Source organism: Apus apus, chromosome 11 (genome assembly GCF_020740795.1).
Source record: "Apus apus isolate bApuApu2 chromosome 11, bApuApu2.pri.cur, whole genome shotgun sequence".
Lineage (NCBI taxonomy): Eukaryota > Metazoa > Chordata > Aves > Apodiformes > Apodidae > Apus > Apus apus.
In genome coordinates this window covers 3,990,065-4,009,703 of record NC_067292.1, presented here as the reverse complement: position 1 = coordinate 4,009,703, position 19,639 = coordinate 3,990,065, and the positions used below count along the sequence as shown (strand labels likewise).

At 39.1% G+C, this 19,639-nt stretch overlaps 1 protein-coding gene across 1 annotated transcript in view; it reads left to right on the top strand.

Moving 5' to 3' along the window:
• CDH13 (cadherin 13) overlaps nucleotides 1-7,309 on the top strand; it is a 424,829-nt gene extending 417,520 nt beyond the window's left edge. Inside the window, exon 14 of the mRNA XM_051629562.1 lies at nucleotides 1,668-7,309. Coding sequence (XP_051485522.1) covers nucleotides 1,668-1,675 — 8 coding nt within the window. The 3' untranslated portion in view covers nucleotides 1,676-7,309. The remainder of the gene's footprint in view (nucleotides 1-1,667) is intronic.
• Nucleotides 7,310-19,639: the final 12,330 nt, after the last annotated feature.

The following is a 19,639-nucleotide window of genomic DNA, read 5'->3' as shown; positions in this document are numbered from 1 at the left end:
CAAATAATATCAAGATAATCACAAGAAAGATGCAGATAAAGTAAAATAGCCTTATCAATATTACTATTAAACTTGACTTTCCCCCAAAGAAAAGCAGATAATGAAAAATTAGTAAAGAGCACAAGCCAGCATCTAATGATGACCAGTGCATTAAGATTTGGACTATCAATATTGCATCATTTAAGTGACCAAATGCAATATATATTAGACAAACATTTCCTGGGTGAAATGGCAGTTTTGATGTGCATTTTGTGTTCTCCTCTCAGGGCACAGAGCATGAATCCTTCAATGCATTGTTGTGGCTTAACCCCAGTGGGCAACTGAGCACCACACAGCTGCTCACTCCCTAGGGAGGGGGAAGAGAATCAGAGAGGAAAAGTGAGAAAACTCATGGGCTGAGACCAAGACATTTAATAGGCAAAGCAAAAGCTGTGTGCACAAACAAAGCAAAATAAAGAGTTCATTCATTCACTACTTGCCATCAGCAGGCAGATGTTCAGTCATCTCCAGGAAACCAGGGCTCCATCACACCTAACAGTTACTTGAGAAGACTCCAAATGTCCTCCCGCTTCCAACTTCTTTCTCACAGATTTTATTACTGAGCATGACATCATATGACATGGAACATCCCTTTGGGCAGTTGGGGTCACCTGTTCTGGCTGTGTCCCCTCCCAGCTTCTTGTGCCCCTCCAGTCTGTTGGCTGGTGGGGCAGCAGGAGAAACAGAAAAGGCCTGGTTGCTGGGTAAGCCCCGCTCAGCAACACCTGCAGTATTGGTTTGTTATGGACACTGGTTTGGTCACAAATCCAAAACCTTTGAAGAAAATTAACTCCATTCCAGCCATACCAATACAACCAGTAAACCAGTACTGTAAGGTCAGAAGTTTGAGAGGAGCCAGATCAAATTCAGTTATATGTTTTGCTAATATTATTCTTACTATTTTTACCTGGTTTTACTGCAAAGCCAAATATTTGCAATTTACTGGTGTCCAAACAAAACTGGAGGAAAGTGACCCATTGTCTATAACTAATGTCACGTTTGCTCCTAGTCTCCAGTTTTCTGAATTTCTTTACCATCTTTGTATTACATGGGTGCCCATTTAAAATAGATAAAATAATTCAAGTTGTACCGCCTTTACATTCTTTGGTTGGTTGGGTTTTTTTTAAGTCCACATAAGATTTGAATTTTTTAAGCAAAATTAAGATGGTATTGCCAGCTCTTCTGTTCTCTGGTATATTCTCAAACTATAAGGCACTATACATGTGTTATTTTAAAAAATAATTTGTTTGTTTGCTCTTTTCTTGTCAGTGTGTGCAGAGTGACTCACTGGCATTCTACTGGCACTCTTGCACTAACATAAATGATCAAGGTGTCAAATGGGGAGAATCAGGACCTGGCTTGAGATTTATGCTCAGACCGCTGCACTGCATCTTCCTGAATTGCATTTCAAAGGTCTCTGAATGCCCCAGGTGACATTTTGGGGTTTCCTCCTAGAGATTTCTGTCTTCACAAATAATTGCTTCTGAGCCTGGATAATTTGTATTTAATTACTGACAAATGTGCATGCACTCAATCAGTAATTTGATTGGGGGGAAGAAACAACACCAAAAAGTTAAAAGATGCTGTGATGTGCATCGTAATAATCACACACATTTCCTATCATTTAGGTCTGTAGGAAACTCCTGACATTTGAAGCTGTCCTACTGAGTTGCCATGGCAACGAGAGGGAAAAAAAGACACCGTCAGATCTGAAGACTGCAGTTTACAGTTACTGTTCTTCACTACTAGGCCTCAGTTGCTCCAGATCCAGTTTAATTTGCAACCTCACTCAATCTGTCCGACTATCCCTTGGTGTTTGACAACCTGCCCTGACTGCTGTTCCTGAACAGATTCCTTCTGCAAGACACCAGGCTTATGCGAATTTTCTCTGAATGTTCAAAGACCATGACATCTAAAACGGACCTTGGGGGAGCAGAAACCAGATTGACTCAATTTTTTTTCTATCTGTTGACTTGTTGCTATTCAAATGTTCAGAAAATATTTTGTCTGTGGGTTAGTATTTGTATATGTATGAGTGTATGTATATATATATATATTTATATAGAGTTATACGACAGGTTTAGCTTTTATAAAATCTTCATCTGGAGTGTGCAAGGGACAAAGCAGATTAACACAGCCACAGATGAATTGTAAAAAAACGGCTAAACCTACTGTACTGGCTGTTCACAGTGTGGCCAGAAGGAGAGCCTGTTGCAACCATTCTGCTACAGCAGCCGCTTTGTTGGCACCAAATAGAGCAGCCCTGGGGCTCTGCAGCGTCATTCCTCATACCTCAGGTTCAGCAAACAAGACATGCAAGTCCCCCCCGGCTTGTTTCTGATCTGACCTGTGCTCCTTATGCTCCCAGGTGGAACTGATGATCCAGTGGATCCAGCTTCTGCAGAGCTCTGGCTTGGGAAGCAGGTGGGAAGCAGGCGGCTGGCACTGGATGGGCCAGCGTGTACAGCAGCGGGAGCGCTGGGCCTCATTCTGAAGGGGCTGAAGCTTCCTTTGTGTTCCTGCAGATAACTATTTGCTGGGGCAGTTTACAAACCTGAAGTCTTTGGTCAGCTCAGCAGACACAGCTCAGTGGGCTGATGTCTCCAGATGAGCAGCTGATTGGAACAGCAAAGCACAGTGCTCCTTGAGTCCTGGGCTCTCTCTCAGCCTCCACGCAGCTGGCATTACATCCATAAGAGCAAGGAGGAAACCAGATGCCCTATTATATAAATATATTCACACACACACATATATATAGTTTTCAGTATATATATACATACATACACATGTACACTCAGTTTCCAGTTAAGAGTAACAAGCATTTCTTTGTGTGTAAACTTACCACACTTCTTTGCAGACATGGGGGAAAAAAAGGGTGTTCGTTAAATATGAAAATGAATCCTTTTTTATTCTGTGAGCATGTAAGGTTAAAAAAAAACAAAACCTCTAACTGTATCAAGATGATTATCTTGTTAATAAATTGTAAATGATCCATCAAAGCTCACACCAAATTTTTATAAAATTAACACGAAAAGTATACTAGTGACAGACTGTGGCTTTTATTAGAGCTTGCCAGTAACTAGGGTAAGTGTCTTAGAATATTTTAATAAACTTGCTTATTTAAAGTTTAAACAAAAACAAAAAAAGCTTCCTTATGCAATAGAACTTTGCAGCTGCATTCTTTAGTTGGCATTTTTACAGTACTTACGAGTCATCCTGTATGTTGTCTTTATTACAGTGAGATTATAAGCATATCTTCCACACCACTTATATGTTGCAATAGTAAAGCTTTTTGGAAGCATTAAAAAGTCCAAACATACATTTAGTTTCCCATAATGCTACACTAGATATTAAATGTGTGTTGGTGGTAAAAAATTGCTGTACAATAGCTTTTCTCTGCCTTCCTGTATTGCACCAAATATGAAACAGGTCTGTTTTGTTTTGTTTTAATCAAAAGGAGTAATAACAACAGCGACAGAGGAAAAATTAGATTGCGTTGTGAACTTTCCTAACATTGTGGATTTCTTGGTAAGATACAAGCTGCCTTCAGACAGGAACCTGCTTTTCTCTTCCAGCTTAACTCCTGCAGTCCTGACCAAGTAAAATCTCCCCCTGACCTTGTTTCTCTCCCAGCACACTCTAGCTGTTTCAGTTACCAAAGGGGTACTTTGGTGGGAGTTTCTGTTGAGCAAAGGGCTCCAGGAGTGGGCTGTTAAGCACCTGCAGGTGTTTAAGAGGGAAAGTGTCTGATCTCAAACATGAACATGGGCATGCTTCTAGTTTTCTTTCTCTGCCCATGTAATAATCATAACGTGCTGCTTTAGCATCACAAATCACCTTTAGAATTATAGTTTTCAGGGAAATTTTTCAAAAGGGAAAAAAAAATAAAAATCAACAAATGCAAAACACAACTGGATTTTCAACATGTATAGTTAATTAATGCACCCAAATGCACCCAAAGATAAATTACATCCTATGCTTTGATCTAAAACACCTCTATCTTTAATAAAAGAAATTATAATAGCCTCCCCCACAAACACTCTTTTTTCTACTGGCTTTTTTCTTCTCTCTATCCAGCAAAAGCCACCTCTGGAAAGACACTCATTGACATTAGTGTCATTTCTGTCAAGCACCATACAAAGCTACTTTTTTCTCCTTTAAACCAAGGCTCCTATAGCATTGGTGGATCATTCCAAAGGCAACCAAAACAAAGAACAACAAAAAAATCTCTTCTGCCTGGATCTACACTAACAATGGGAAAGATTCTCTACTACTTTGTGCCCAAGGACAAGATCTTTCTTCTTGGATAATACTGCAACCTTTTGACATGTAGAGAGGTCAGTATTGTGGCTGAAAAGCTGAAACAAGATGCATCAAAAGCCTTCATTCATCATCATCACTTCATATGTGCACCTAGATTAAAGCCTCCCAGCCTTTACTGTGTGTCTCTAGACTTCAGACAGAGCTAATCACTGGACTACTTAAGCATGCAAAGAGAAGATGAAGCTGCCATGTTAACGTTTCTCCCTCTCTGTACCCGAGAACAAACCCCATTTAACAAGGGGTGGTGGCATGTTCTGTAGCATTATACAAATAAGAACCATAATAGAATCTCGGTTTTTCCTACCTGAATGAGATTGTTGACTCTGACTCAAAGAAACATATGTCCATTTCCTGAAACAAAGGAGCAACAATAATTTATTAGTAGAGAAGCTGCAAAATGGCTGACATTTTTTTTATAGTTAATTATGCTTAACATTTGCTCAGTCAGGCTTGCTGGTTTTATAACATAGCACTTCTACCTACTTCGGTAGAAATTTGCAGCGTTTATTTCAGTTTGTGTTTGTAGACATACAATGCTGTCTAGAGTCAAAAAGGCAGTGAACTTGATGAGTTTAATTTGGTAACGTGCACAAAACTTCCTGTGCAAAAATAATTTCACTTGAAAAGAGTATCTGCTGTTAAACCACAAAATGGTTATAATAATCAGCAAGAGGAGTTCATTAGCAAGACAAAGGTCTCATTTGTGGTGTACTTGCTAATTGAACCCTTCTCTGTACATCTCACGTGTGCTTTTGCAATATGCCTTTGTGCACTTAATGTACATTTTGTTCAGTAACTGTAAGTATGAAGATAAAAACAAAGGCAAAAGAGCTGAATTGCCTACTGAGTATCAAGGAGAATTAAGAAGGAGTGGAACACTGGCTAATACACTTTCTGAGCTCTGTTCTCATCACGTTTACACTGGTATAAATCAAAGAGCAACTTCATTACTAGAATTGCTTGAGATCAGTTAATCACATTTAGATTAAATCTTTCATCTAAACATCCACACATATTGCTTTTACTGGTCTGCTGTGAACAGTAAAGCAGCAATATTTGTCACAGAATCATTGAGTGCTTATATATTATTGAAAGTCTCTCTTTTGTGACATACAGAGAAACTTACAGCTTAGATGTCTCCCACAGATGACTCACTTCCTTCAGCAACCACTTTGCCATGTCCCCAAGGCATCCAGCATAATCTAGTTTAGCATTTATTTGAACTGGCTGTAGCCTGTAGTCAAATAATTTGTCATGGTTTCTTGCATGGTCATTTATGTTAGAGATCACTATAATACAAACCTCAATTATTAAATTATGGACTTAAAATCAGTTTGTACAGCCCTAGTTTAAATGTTTTATCACTACAAAAAAAGAAGGACATATGTTATATTAACAACTTTTACATCACTGGTCTTGCCTTTGCAAAGACCTCCTGTCTCAAATACTGAGAGGGCTGCCAGTTTTCTCCTCAATTGCTACTAATACACAGCCACTTGAAGCACAGCAGAATTTTGTATGTAAATACTTTCACATCACTGTATAAAGGTTAAGTTTCTTTCCGAATGGATTCAATAATGTCTTATTTAATTAAAAAAAAAAACAAAACAAAAACAAAAACAAGAAAACAAATAACAAAAACAAACCACAAAAGAAATTATATTAAATTCACAACAGCTTGAGAACACCAACTCTATGGCAAACCTCTGATCCCATCTTCCCTTTATTGCATCTCTAGAAACTCTGTTGTCTGAGATACACTGTCTAATGCTAACAAAAGGTAAAGAACTAAAATAGCAATTATTTTCTATTAACCCTGCAATCTTTAGAATTAACATGCAAAGTACTTAAGTATCATTATAACTATTCTATTTAAAGCAGATATAACTATTTTGCTATGTAAAACAAATAGCCATTGACTACACTATTCTCTTGCCTCCCATCAAGTTGATCTGTATTTGTTCAGATGGATGCACTCATACACTCTCAGTGGAAAGTTACTAGTTGCACAGTTGCTATGTGTGTATATATATGTAGATATATAGAGATATACACATACACATATAAATATATATATAAAATTTATGCAGATAGAGGGAGACTAATACAACACGGGGACGTGGAATAAGCAGTTTAATTGAATAAGCAGTGAAATAAGCAGTTATGGTTGAGCACATATGTTAAGAGACAGCATGGTTTACATTTGCCAAACTACTCTCATTTTAAAGAAAAGAAAAAAGGCAAAAAAAACCCAACCCAGGCATATCCCAGCTCTCATGTTGTATTGATGCTAACTTTAGCTGACCCATCTTGACACGTCTATCATCTGAAGATATGCAGAGCTGTTTACTCACTCATCTTCAGCTGTCTGTGTACCAGCAGGTCACCAGTAGTGGGAAGGGCAGGGTGTGTAGCCAGAATCAGCATTACTGTGCTCTCAGTGGGACAGCTATCTGGGGAAGTTTCATCTACCCTCTGAACATTACACTCCTCTGCATCAGGGAATGGCTATAGTTGATGATTTGGGGTTAAAATTAATGTCTGAAGACAGACTGTGTACGAACAGGCATACACACCCTGCCTGGGACTGGAGAAGAGCATGTCTGGTGGACCCTGGTGGTAAAGTCAGTACAAACAAGCTGTGTGTGCCATTTCAGACAGAGCCCTCCTGTAAAGTCATGTTTGCCCCATAACAAACTCTCTTTACGTTACCACCAATTATTTTTTTTCTTTTCTTTTTTAAGTTCAAGCAAGGAGGAATATATTTTGTTTGATTTTAAAGATACTTAATTCAGCTACTTTTCCAGCTGATCGTTCCTTTGGGCCCTAGTTGCTGAGTTGCTTGCTGTTTCTGAGGTGTAAATAAACGTTTTGATTTCTGACGTGGTTGCGAAGAACCTTGTAATTTATTTGTGAAATGCTCCAATAAATGATGTATGGGCTTTTACCTTCTGTCTGGGCGTAGACCTTCCTGATGCAATACAGCAGGAATGGAGGACTACAGAATTACCTTGAGATTGCCAAAGGGCTAGAATAGCCTGTGCTAAATACCAGAGCTTCCCACATTGCTCTAAGTAAAAGAGATAAATTGCAGCCTTCAGCATCACTATGCCATGGTTATAGCCTGAGAGTCTGGATGCTAGAGAGGTGAATAAGGTTTGACCACACAGACAACAGCAGCTTATTCAGTGACCATTCAGGCAACAGGAATGATTTGCCATCAATAGCCCCACTTTCACTACACTGAGTCAACTCTGTCTCAGATGTCCCCAGGCTGGACTGTGTGCAGGAGCTTTAACAGATTTTTTTGCACTCCCTTTCTGCTTGGTTGTCTCCCCCACCTACCAGCAGCAGTTCAGCTCACCAGAACAGCCAGCTACAGAAAGGGAACGTTGTAAACAAGGCAGGAACAGGCTGAACAAACGTCGCTCAGCAAGGGCCACCCTGAGATGCTGCAGGACTGCATTTCTGTCACTGCTGTCATGGGCAGTTACAAGGTGGCTTTGAACCACTAGTACTGCCTTGGTCTGGAGTCATGTCTCAAGTTCCCCCCACACACACTTAGCTCCTCCTTAAGATGTGGATTACTTGTTGCCCACATTCAGAAAACCTTACTGCAAATTTTAGAGCTGTTACTGCCTTCGAGCCCAAACTGCTTGGGTCAGGTTGCCCCAAAAACTCTTGCACCGCTCTACTGCCCTTCTGTACAAGGCACCGCAGCCTTCCCTGACAAGGCTCCCTGTGTCAGCGTGCTGTGTTCCCAGAGGCAGGACTTCAGGTTTGTAAGGTACTATTTTCTTTTTTCACTCAGCTCTCTGAATCTGAAGGGAAAGGAATTGGGGTGTGCTTCCCTGTGCTGCCAGCTGCACACAGACATTGCAGAAGGGTCTAGTAGGTGAAATTAATAAACAATTCTGGCCCAGATTCCAGGGCAGAATAGAAGGCTACATAGAATGAAAAGCCTGCAGGGAATTTGCACCATAGCACTATGGCATTATTGCCTCTTTGGCAGAGAACTTTTTTTCCAACACAAAGCTAGAGCCTGTTGGCTTTCTGAAACTCCTGCAAGTTGTCTTTTAGATCCTCTAGGAAGGCAGAATATCCCTGAAAATAGCCCTTTACTCCGTCTGAGAACAGAGGAAGCTGGGGAAGACAGGACAGCACTTGAAGGAAACATTTGAGTACAAGCCACAGCAGCTTACTTTTACTGAGACCTACCTCCAGCCTTTGCCCAGGCTTTATCAGTCTTTCTTTTTTTATGTGATCCATAATGCATAGAGGGTGAAACAGTGTATGTGAAACTTGTGGTGTAATTGAGCAAAAGGTCATTACCTGAAAGCCCCAGCAAAAAAGTGTCACCTCCTTTGGTCACAGCTGAGATCATTGTCCTAAACTAATGCTGTGCCTTGTATCTTAAAAGAAATGTTTGAAACAGTACAAAGTTAAGCAAGGAAATGTTAAGAGACATAGAAAATGCTGAATGGTTTTTAGCCAGGTAGAAGTTTTCTGTTGCACTTTCAACCCTCTTCTGTCTCATCACCAAACGTTCTTGGCTTGCAGTCTACTGCTACTCGGTAACTTTGCACAGTTCAATCCAGTTACAGTTTTTGTCCAGTAATAGTAAATCAGAACAGTCCCTTCTGGCTTCAGTACAACCTTCTTACCTGCAGAAACAAAGCAAGGGTCATTGCTCCTGCTGTAGAACTATTGGGATGCTCTTCCTCAACCGCCACGCCTCTGGCTGGACTCTACTCATCCACCTCCCAGTGCTCGATGACCTCCATGGCTCCTGTGGGTACAGCAGAAAGTGAGTTACTCTAGCCCAGTGCACTTTAACATTATATTTAACAGTATATTTTATTACTCATTACTCATTTTGCAACTTACTGTTTACACATGCAATTGTAGGATACTCACCGTCACTGCTGTGGCTCCATGTATTTCTTATGACTTAACTGTCCAAAACAAGAAAAGCAAAAGAGCTTGTTTACTGCAAGGCACTCTGGCAAATATAGCCTGACACTAACTAATTAATTGCTTGCAAACAGCATTTTCCAATACAGTTACAACACTGGAGTAACTGATTTGGGGAACGAGATGTTCCTCGGCAGCTTTTTGTGGTACCTTTAAAGAAAAAAAAAAATGAAACCAAAAAACCCTCTTTGTGTTGTCATTTCTAACCAACCACACATTTTTAACAGAACGATAATGAAACACAGGTAGACAGTACTTATGGACTGGGTTAAATCTTCATGTCACTAACAGGTTTTTTAAATTTTAGCTTTTATAAGTGTTTCCATTGTTGTTTACACCTGTTATTGTGCTTCATGCCAGCAGCTACTTGGGAACAAATTTTATACCGGGCTAATTTTGCTATTCCAGTTATCTTGCCAACTTCCTGCACATGATCTGCTGGGGACAGTGGGAACGTAACAAGTCTAGTCTGCACTTGCACATCATGAAATGACTTTTTGCACACAAATAAATAAATAATCACAGGAGCTTTGTTTCATTCTTTGTGCTATTTGATCAGCTGCATTAAAGTAATGGGGCTGTAAGACACTTTCCCAGGAGCCGTAAAACAAGGATTACAACCTGCCTTGGGGTTACCACATGTATTATTGACTTGGCTACTACCAAGGGACTTGGCCTTTGGTAGGATTTGAACACTTAGTTCCTACTGGTTCACTAAAAAGCCAGAAGCCTAAGAGCTGAAACTCTCTTTCTCCCCCCAAATGATAAAATATATAACTATAAAAGATTTATCTTTTTTTAAAGTCATCATGAGCTAATGCACACTGAAATGCTTCCTGAATCTCCAAGGTAACTTAATTGACATCATCTTTCATATTGAACAAAGCCAGCAAAACCTCTAGAGAACAGGTGCCCCAATTAACAGATTCTCAGCCTTTCATATAGTGAATTGCCAAAAAGAACAAGATGGGGGATATTTCAGATGGGGATCACAGAGAACATGCCAGAGTCCACAGATAAAGCAAAGGAGAAACAATATATTGTAGTTAATTAGTATAAGTCTTGTTGTGAGACAATATATCTAAAGGAAATATTTAGACTTTTTGGTGCAGTAAAAATCCACCTGTGCTAGTGATGACTATTAGCTACATCATATGTATGAGCTAGACCAGTGCTGGAAAGCCCACTTATGGTGTCTGGCAAGTTTTGACATTGTTCCTAATAGCAAAAACTACCTTAATCCATATGAAAATGGCTTGCTTTGGGATCCTGCAGAAGTCAAAACAATAATGGCTCTAGAGAGAAATCCTTTGAGCCAGGCAAAAACCCCTCAATCCCCAGCCCTGCCGAGGGCTTAGCGCAGCTGCTTACCATCAGCCAGCAGAGCTGACTGCAGGATTTTGATCTCTGTGTACCCATCAAGTTGTGTTCTTTTGTGGCTTTACTCCCATCAGCACCCACAAAGTGTCCTCTTCTCGCTCCGTTTCATTGACAGGGGCAGAACTGCAATGTAAAGATAAAAATACAGAAACAGTTAGAGGGCACAGTTCAAAACCATCCTGGCAGTAGAGCCAGTGGAGACTTGCCCTCCTGGCAAGCAGAGCCACCAAAGAGCCAGGGTGCAGAGGCACCTTGTGCCAGTACCTCAGGCAGGCACCAGCCTGGGAGCTGAACCCTCCCAGAGGAGAGAAACTGCCTTGGCCACCCAGACACAGGGCTGGGGAGGTTAGGTAGCCCTGTGCTCATGTGGCAGCTGAGCAATTGCCAGACTGACCCAGACTCCTGCCAGACATTATTCCTTCTGTCAGTCCTGCTGTGCCATCAGGCCCACATAGTGCTGGCCTGCCAGCCAGCATTTGCACAGGATGAGTAGAGCTCCACCCCACTCCCTTTTCTCACTCAATTAAGACAGTTCTTATCATCTGCTTTCTGTGCCACTGACATCCAGTCATCACTCTTGCACTGATGCTCTAGCACAGCGCCTTATTAAACAGCCATCAGGGCTTACTCTCTTATCAGTTCTGTGATAAACCTTCTTTTAATTGCAGTTTTCTGTCATCATTTACACAACACTAGGGCTGCAGCACTTCCTGGTACTCTGAATTTCTGTTCCTTGGCACTGTGTACTTGGTTCTCCAGCAAATAAGAACTGAGTACTGAAGCTAATGAAAATGTGTTCTGCACACAGCTCTGTCTGCTGGGGGGGAGTGGATGCAATCCAAGGCTTGTTTTCTTCCATTTTAAACAAAAGTCCTCTTGCCACTGCAGATCTTTTTCCCTTGTACTGTCTAGGCTAAATAAGAGAGCAGGGCAGTATGTGCACTTAAATGCCATTATTTAGCAAATGAATAACTGACTTATAGCAAAGATACAGGGATGTAATTGATTTGTTGTTGAAATCAAAGTATTAAAATATGCATGTATGTATATAACTACAAACAGCTAATATGAGGTGTTTCATTATCACACACAATAGGCAATTTTTAAAATTGGTTATTAAACAGTGAATACTCATTAAAAGCTCAGTTCATTGGGAAAAAAATAGTACAGTGCAATTAAACTATAATACAGACTAATTAATATGGGAATTGGGGCAATTCAAATACCTTTAAAGAAATGGAAGTGGGGACAGTAGGCAGTACCAGTCATCTTCATTAGCCCATTAGCCTAGCAAATGGATTTGCTGCTACTTTAGGGTTTGCTGAGGGTTCTACTTTTTTGTTTTAGTTTCAAAGGAAATTAGGGGGTTGGGGAGGAGCAGAAATCTTTTCTAATGTAGATCTTCACAAAGTCTGGAAAAACATACTTTTAAAAAGAGATAATAGATTCATATATTACTTACCCCATAACACAGCCCACTCTCACATTGTTTCTGTAGAGACCTGCTCTTGGCACTCTGCATCTATCCTTTACACAAATAAATTTGAAATACCCTAAGAGTTAATAATTCAAAATTTTCACAGCCTGCCTAGCTCCTCAGCCATGTAGCATCTTTTCCCTGTGGGAGATCCCTGTTCATTTGTTCTTCCCAAAGGCCTCTGTGTCAAGAACCATTTTTATGAGCTGCCCAGTTTCTTGTAAGACAGAAGATATTTACCAGTTAATAAACCAGACATTTATGGAAAGCATTTTGCTGCCTTTCTCATAATTCAGATGAAAGAAGGATGCCCACTCTCAGGCATTCAATCCAAAAGTTGACCTGTTGACAGGCAGGATGTCACACGAGTCAAGACTGTGAAAACCTATAACTCACTTTCAACAGAACCAGCATCACACAAACAGGTAAGAGGCTGAGGGCCCTGGTGCAGTTTTCCTAAAAATAGTGGTTTACACCCAAACCCAGGATGAGCTTCAGAGTAAAAGCCAAACCAATGTTTGATAATGATGTTGGTGCTTATGAACTGTGCCATTAGATAACACAACTTTACTGCTGTTTATGCTCCAACCAGTGGTAAAGAACAGGTCTAAGACAGTCAGAATCTGATGTTAGACTGACCTGAGACTTTGGAAGTACAACTGGCTGACTCTCTATTGCTGTACACCTTGTATGCATTTATACAACTGGTGCATTTACACCAAAGCATGAGACCATAAATCAGATCTGCTTTGATTCAGTGGTATTTTCCTCCCAGTTTGTGGAAGTGTAAATTAACAGCAGGATGAGAAACACTGATCTGTGAGATCATTGTGTTAGATAGCTGTGTTATGAAGCAGAACTCATTCACAGTTACGCATTTGAGAAAGATGTCACTGGCCTAAGACAATGGGCTTCTTTCAAGCCATCCCATGTATTTAATTGTTATTTCTCTGTTAATAAATAAATAAAATCCCCATTGGTTTAAGGCTCTAAGAGTTGAAAGAGCTTTTCTTTCCATGTCAACACCGTGTAGTGGTGATGGAGTCTGGCACCAGTCGAATCCTGGCTCAGACTTCTGTTTTCCTTATTAACATTTTGCTTGGCTATCCCTGCCAAAGTCTCCTGGACATTTCTGAACTCTGTGAATTGTTGCAAATATTGCAAAGTCCAAGTGTGAAATGAACTGCATGGAAACTCCTGGGAGCCTGTTAACAGTGTATTAAAAATAACCTCAAGTTCCCAGGAAGAAGCAAGCACCTGTTCAATGGGGAACATGTTCTTAAATTGACACTCAATTATTACTGAATATTTTAGCATCATTTTTGCACCTTATCGAAGGCCTAACATTAGCCTGGAAACCCTTTTTTTTCTAATTTAAAACCAGTCTTCACAAACCAAGAGAAAAATGAGAATATGAAGAACCAATGTACACATAAATAACTTAGCATTCTTAAAGGATTCCAGAAAAACCTCTGTTATTAGTTGCAATTCTGGTTTACTTGAATGTGAATTGAGATGACAGTTTATATAAGCCAGGTGCTTAATCTTAATAATTGCCTCTAAGGTATTAAAATAATGTAAGAAAGATTTTATTTTTTTCATTAAAAAATAAGAAATTAAGCTGAACACAGAAAATGGTAAATAGCACTCCAGAAAACCTTTCTAGTAAGAATAAGGAATTAAGGAATAACTTAAACATTGAATAATTATAGTGCACATTTTTAGACTGGGAGGCTAAAACTTAACATCTAAATGTATTTTAAAAGTGCTACATTTAACACCATTACCAGCATTATAAATACATTTGTATTATCAATAGCCTACTATAACATTCAAAGACAACTATATTAATGTAGTGGCCCAGGAGTGATGTGCTGCCTGAAAAATATACAAATAAATCAAACCAGGTCTTACCTGTGTGTCCGATAGTGCAGATCTGAAGGCATTTTCTGGGTTGTATTAGGTCAAAACAATTCACTTCCCCAACATGGAGAAGTTTCATGGACTCATTGGGAGCTGATGCAATGTCTGCAATTTGACCACTTCTGTGTTCACCTTCACAACATCCCAGTGGTCCCTGCAATCGTGCCCTCAGGCAGTGCCTTCTCCATGTAAGCAGCTGTTCAAGAAGGTGTTCTGTAACAGAAGAAGGAATTACACTGAAATTCAGAGGCCTCCTGGCTCATGGACAGACCAAAGTCCATCAATGAATGACTCCCAGGAAGCAGTGGTGCATTGCAACTGTGGACAAGCCTGGATAACAAACTGTTTATCATCATCCCAGCAAATCAGTCACTCAATTGCTCACTCATTGTAGTCCATGAGTCTGTCACTTGTGCAAGTCTTATCTAGCTACACATTTTCTTCTTTGTGCCAACTCCATAGCTTTGTCACTCAAACACAGCTGGCTTTTTCAGAGCTCATTTATACTTTTTATAATTTCTCCAGCCTGATCCAAACTATCTCTGAATAATGGTGAATTATTACTGTGCTATTAACCATGGTCTTTCTCCTGAATTTTTAACTACTTTGGCAGTAGGATGGTGTATTTCCATTTTATGATAATACCTGACAAATTTGACTCCTGAATTGAATCCAGAAGCTTCTAGTTTAACATGTCTTTCTAGTCACAAACAGTTGTACTTAATCTTAAATCCTATCCTTCAGAACTGGAACACAAAACTATTTCAAGTACCAAGCAATCCTAAGGATGGGGAGGTGAAAGAGTTAGTTTGCTACCACATGACCAAGTGAATAATACTCCATACTTGATAGCTGAATTATTGTCTCTTGTATGCTACATAGAATAAGCTGTGTCTGAAAATATTTTTCACTTACAGAGACTGCTGAAATAACAAATGAGAAGTATGCAAACACACATTATATAAAGATACTTTCTCCATAGATGTATTGTTTTAAATTTAAATTTAAAACTTTAAAATTAAGTTTCTAAGAAACAAACAGAGAAGCCAGATAATGGATCCAGGTATGTCATCCCATAAACTGGTAGGTTAAATTATAAATGTATGTTAGTCTCTATTCATGTCCCAAAATATTACTGGAAATAACATCTGAGCTTTCTCCTATAACATTCTGAGTTTTCTCCTATTCCAGCAAAAACTATCCCATTGTATTAACAAAATAAAGCCTGTTTCCATCACAGCTAGGACAGATTTTGTCAGGGAGCTGTTATGGCTATCAAACATTAAAATCTCGAGGAGCTCTCCTGCTCTCTGTTGGACCTTAGGTACAGTAGCTGCATGCACAGACATACATGTTCATATGTGAAAGAGAATAAGTCTTTTTTACTGTGCTTCTGAGAGGGAAGATTTTAATAAAATACTGCTTCATCTCTGTCATCTTGCACTTACCTATGTGTAACAGGGAGCATTGGCAGATACCTCATTCTGTGTAACACAACAAGAAATTCTGCCTGATATAAAATATACCAGGAAAAGTTTGAAGGACATAATATTCACTTCTTATGAGATGTAAGGAACTGTATTTGGGAGTGCAGTTAGTCCCACAACAAAGACATATTCCCTTCAGTGATGACTAGCAATGTGATTTGGAACCTACAGGCTAAAAATACATAGCTTGATCTCTAGCGTTATGTTCATAAGGGACTTGCATTCTGCTGGGCACAGGACAGATCCAGAAACACACATACCAGTAGACTGCACATTTTTCCTGGCACATTCCTCTTTCATTTTTCTTCCCCTAATCTTCTTGGACTTCTACCTCTTCCCCCACAACTGATGGTTTGATAATTCTGTCCTGCTTTCTTGTTAGCATTTCAGAGCCATCTTCTCTCCCAAATCTGCCTTTAAACAAACCACACTGACACCAACATCAGATTTATGAGGGGAAAATGTGTTCACTTTACTGCTAATTGCCATTAGTTACCATTGTTTCCCATGTTAAATAACTTGTATTATCATCCCTGCCTTGCTGCATGCCTGATCTCTTGCCTCTATTACTCAGCCTCTGTTAACTTCCATCTCCACCTCATTTTCTGGGTTATGTCTTTGATGGACCAAGTGATTATTTTTCAGCCAATGACCCAATTTATGCATAAAATATCCTCAAAATCATTCATGATTACCTTCATTTCAAATAGCTTAATCTGTCACTTCCGGATGGTGTTTTCTAATGGAGCATCTTATTTTCTCCTTTCTTCTCACTTCTTTGCAGTCACGCCAGTTACAAACTAACAATGGAAGAGACAGATTGATTAAATGGTTGAGTTATGCATGAAAACAGTCCCAACTGGAAAAAAAAAAACACCAAAAAACACAACAAACATTAAGTTGTGGTTAAATGTTATACTGTTGTATACATTAACTGAAAAATGAGCATGACTGACACAGCAGTCAGAGCCCTTTGAAAATGCCTTTCTGGGCAGAACTGTAAAGGTTTACTGATACATATCAGCTGTCATGCCAGCTTTAATTAAGCCTGTCTAATTACTTCTCTTACAAGGGTTTCAGGTTGAGCATATAAATACTTGAGAATGTTAATTGTTGTAGGTGAATAGATGTCCTGTAAAACAGTAAGGAGGAAAGGTCTGTGGGGAAAGTTAATATTTTTTGTTCGACCATATGACATAATTGGGAAAATGAACAAGCTTTTGGACACACAGAACCTTTGCTAAATATCAGTGAAGAATGATTTTACTGTATGTCCAAAAGAATGTCTATTTTTTTCTTACTCACTTGTCTCAGTTGATCTGATAAAAGTGTAATAAAACTCTCCTGTCTCATGTCCTTCTATCTTTGAAACTGTTGCTACATCTAAAGCATAACCAATAAAGAAAAATACCTATCTGATGAACAGACTTCTCTTTGGTTGGGTCTGTTTGTGGCAAACTAAAAAGGCACTAAAGGAAATTAAACAGCTTCTACTCACATCTCTTTGTGCCCTGGGAAATCTTTCATTTGCTTCTGCAGAATGGAACAGCTCTGGCAAGGAATATCTCCCCCAAAATTGCCATAAATTGGTGATGAAGGCACACCGCTCTGAATTGCTAGACATCAGGTACTAGATGCTTGCATACTCCCAGGAAAAGAAAGAAATGCACTATTTTTTTTTTTCACTTTGAAGGACCCTCTCCTTCATCCACTGGGTATCTTTTATACTGTTAGATCTGTAGGTAGGCTCTGAGGACACCTGCAAATCAGCTCTTGCTCAGCCTTGCCAAGAATGAAAGGCTTCCAGGCATGTCATAAAAGAAAAGTAAAATATCAAAACTTAAACTGTCAACGCTGAGGAATTTTTACCTAGAAAGAGGTGGCAGCTGTAGACTCCAGCAGGTGAGAAGTGTGTGTTTTTTACTGCAAGCTTGGATTCAGGTATGTAATTGCCACGAAAACATGTGGATGTCCACAAGATTGTAAAGATTTAGTCTCTACTTTTAAGTGCAAGTGGTATCGAGTTTAAGGTTTGAATAATCAAAAATAAGCTTATTATCTTTTACTTAACTTTGTTCAGAGTAATGCTGCCACCATCTTTGCCTGTGCAAAGTCTAGAATTTTGATTTGCATTTATTTGATCAGTTGAAGTGGTCAAACCAGGGTTAAAAGTACAGTACTTAATGCAAGTAATATGGGGAGGGCAAACCAGGCTGCAAAATAAATCCCACTCTGCAAATGTATGTGCTAATTTAACTTAGGGAAAAGGACCATAACCCTATTCTCAAGGGTTGACTCGTGAACAAGATTGGGCTGCAGGTAGAATTTAATTACCACATGGCTTTAAAGGGTTTTTGCTTGAAAGGCTGGTGCTAGAATCACAGTTAGGTTCCTACTTTAACAAAAAAACCCACACACACAAAAAACCAAAAACAAACAAACAAAACACACACACACAAAAAAACACTAAACAAAAAACAAACAACAAAAACCACCCAAACAAACCCACAACCAAAAAAGAACCTCAAGAACACCCAGAACACAACCCCCCTGCCCCCCACCAAAACCCACAAAGGACAACAGTAATTTCTGTAAGTGCACACATTTAGTAGCAAAAGGCTTTTGTTCTATAGTTGCTATTTTAGTCTGTCTTTACTCAAATGTAGCCATTAGCTGTTTTGCTGTGGCCTTGGCTTCTCTAATTTAAATACCTTTGTTGCAATGTCAATTTGTTGGGAAAAAATAGAATATTTGCAAAATACACAATATTCGGATCACATAGATACGAAAGCCAAAGCTTTCCAAGTTTTAATCATATTTAGCATTTGTGTTCTTTTGCTTTAAGTTTAGAAACATAATGAAATAAATCCATAACATAAAGCTTGATGAAAGTGGCAATTAAAAAGGAATCGATCCAATACATCGTGTTCTTCACATTACCATGCTCTGTAAGATGTAAATCTCTATCTCCATCACTAAAGCTTTCATTTCCCAACTTGATTAGGCAAATATTGAAAACAATAATCATTTCTCACTAAAGTGAGCCTTTAATATGGAGTAGAAAGAGTGCACTATGGATATTACACTTTCCACAGAAGACTGGCTTTCCCATTAGTGTTTGCTATTAGCGTATTTCATGTCACTCCATCATCCTGTCTTTCACTCAAACCCTACATTTGCTGGAGCAGATGGAAAGTTAGTTTAAATTAATTGAAAGCATGCTGTGCACAGCTTGTGGTACCAAGAAGACACAAAGAAGAAAAGAAGATACATCAATTTCCTTTCTAACATACCTATAACTGTGAGAAGAGATCTCTTAAGAAACCATCAAGATATTATGGTTTTTCTTTGGTTTTGTTGTTGGTTTTTGTTTGTTTGAGGGGTGGGTTTTTTTGCTGTTTTGTTGGGTTTGTGTTTTGTGTTTCTTTTTAAAGAAAGCCATATTGCTTTGAATTTTACAAGAGGAGGTGATGAAATGGGCTGGATACACACTGTTTTAAAAAATAAATTCTGCCAGAGATGATCATAATAAAATGGCACAGCACAGAGCTAGTACTTACTGTCTTGCTTCTGTAGTCCTATCTCCAGTTCTTAGCAATACTGACAAGTTGGAAAGCTAATTACCTCCTTATCTGTTTCAGTTAATACTGCTTCCTGTATCAGGACTCTTCTGTCATCACTGAAAATCCAGTTGTCTTCTCTGTTCCATGAACCAACAGCCAAATACGTTACTAATGTCATCATCATTTATTTATATGAAACTAAGATGGGAAAACTAATTTGCTTATTTAAAATGATCAGCACGTGGCCATTCTTCAGTACTTTTAAGGCTCAAATGAGCTTCAAAACTATTATAGTACAAATTGTTTCATCAATAGTGTTTTCTTACAGAGTAATAATGGAACATTTTACTAATTTGGTCCTTTTTTTAAACTATATATTCCAAGTGTTTGTTTCATAGTGGTGTAAAAAATGAGGGTGGGAGAGAAGAGGCAATGGGAGAGGACATGTTTCAAAGATGGATGATACCTGCTTG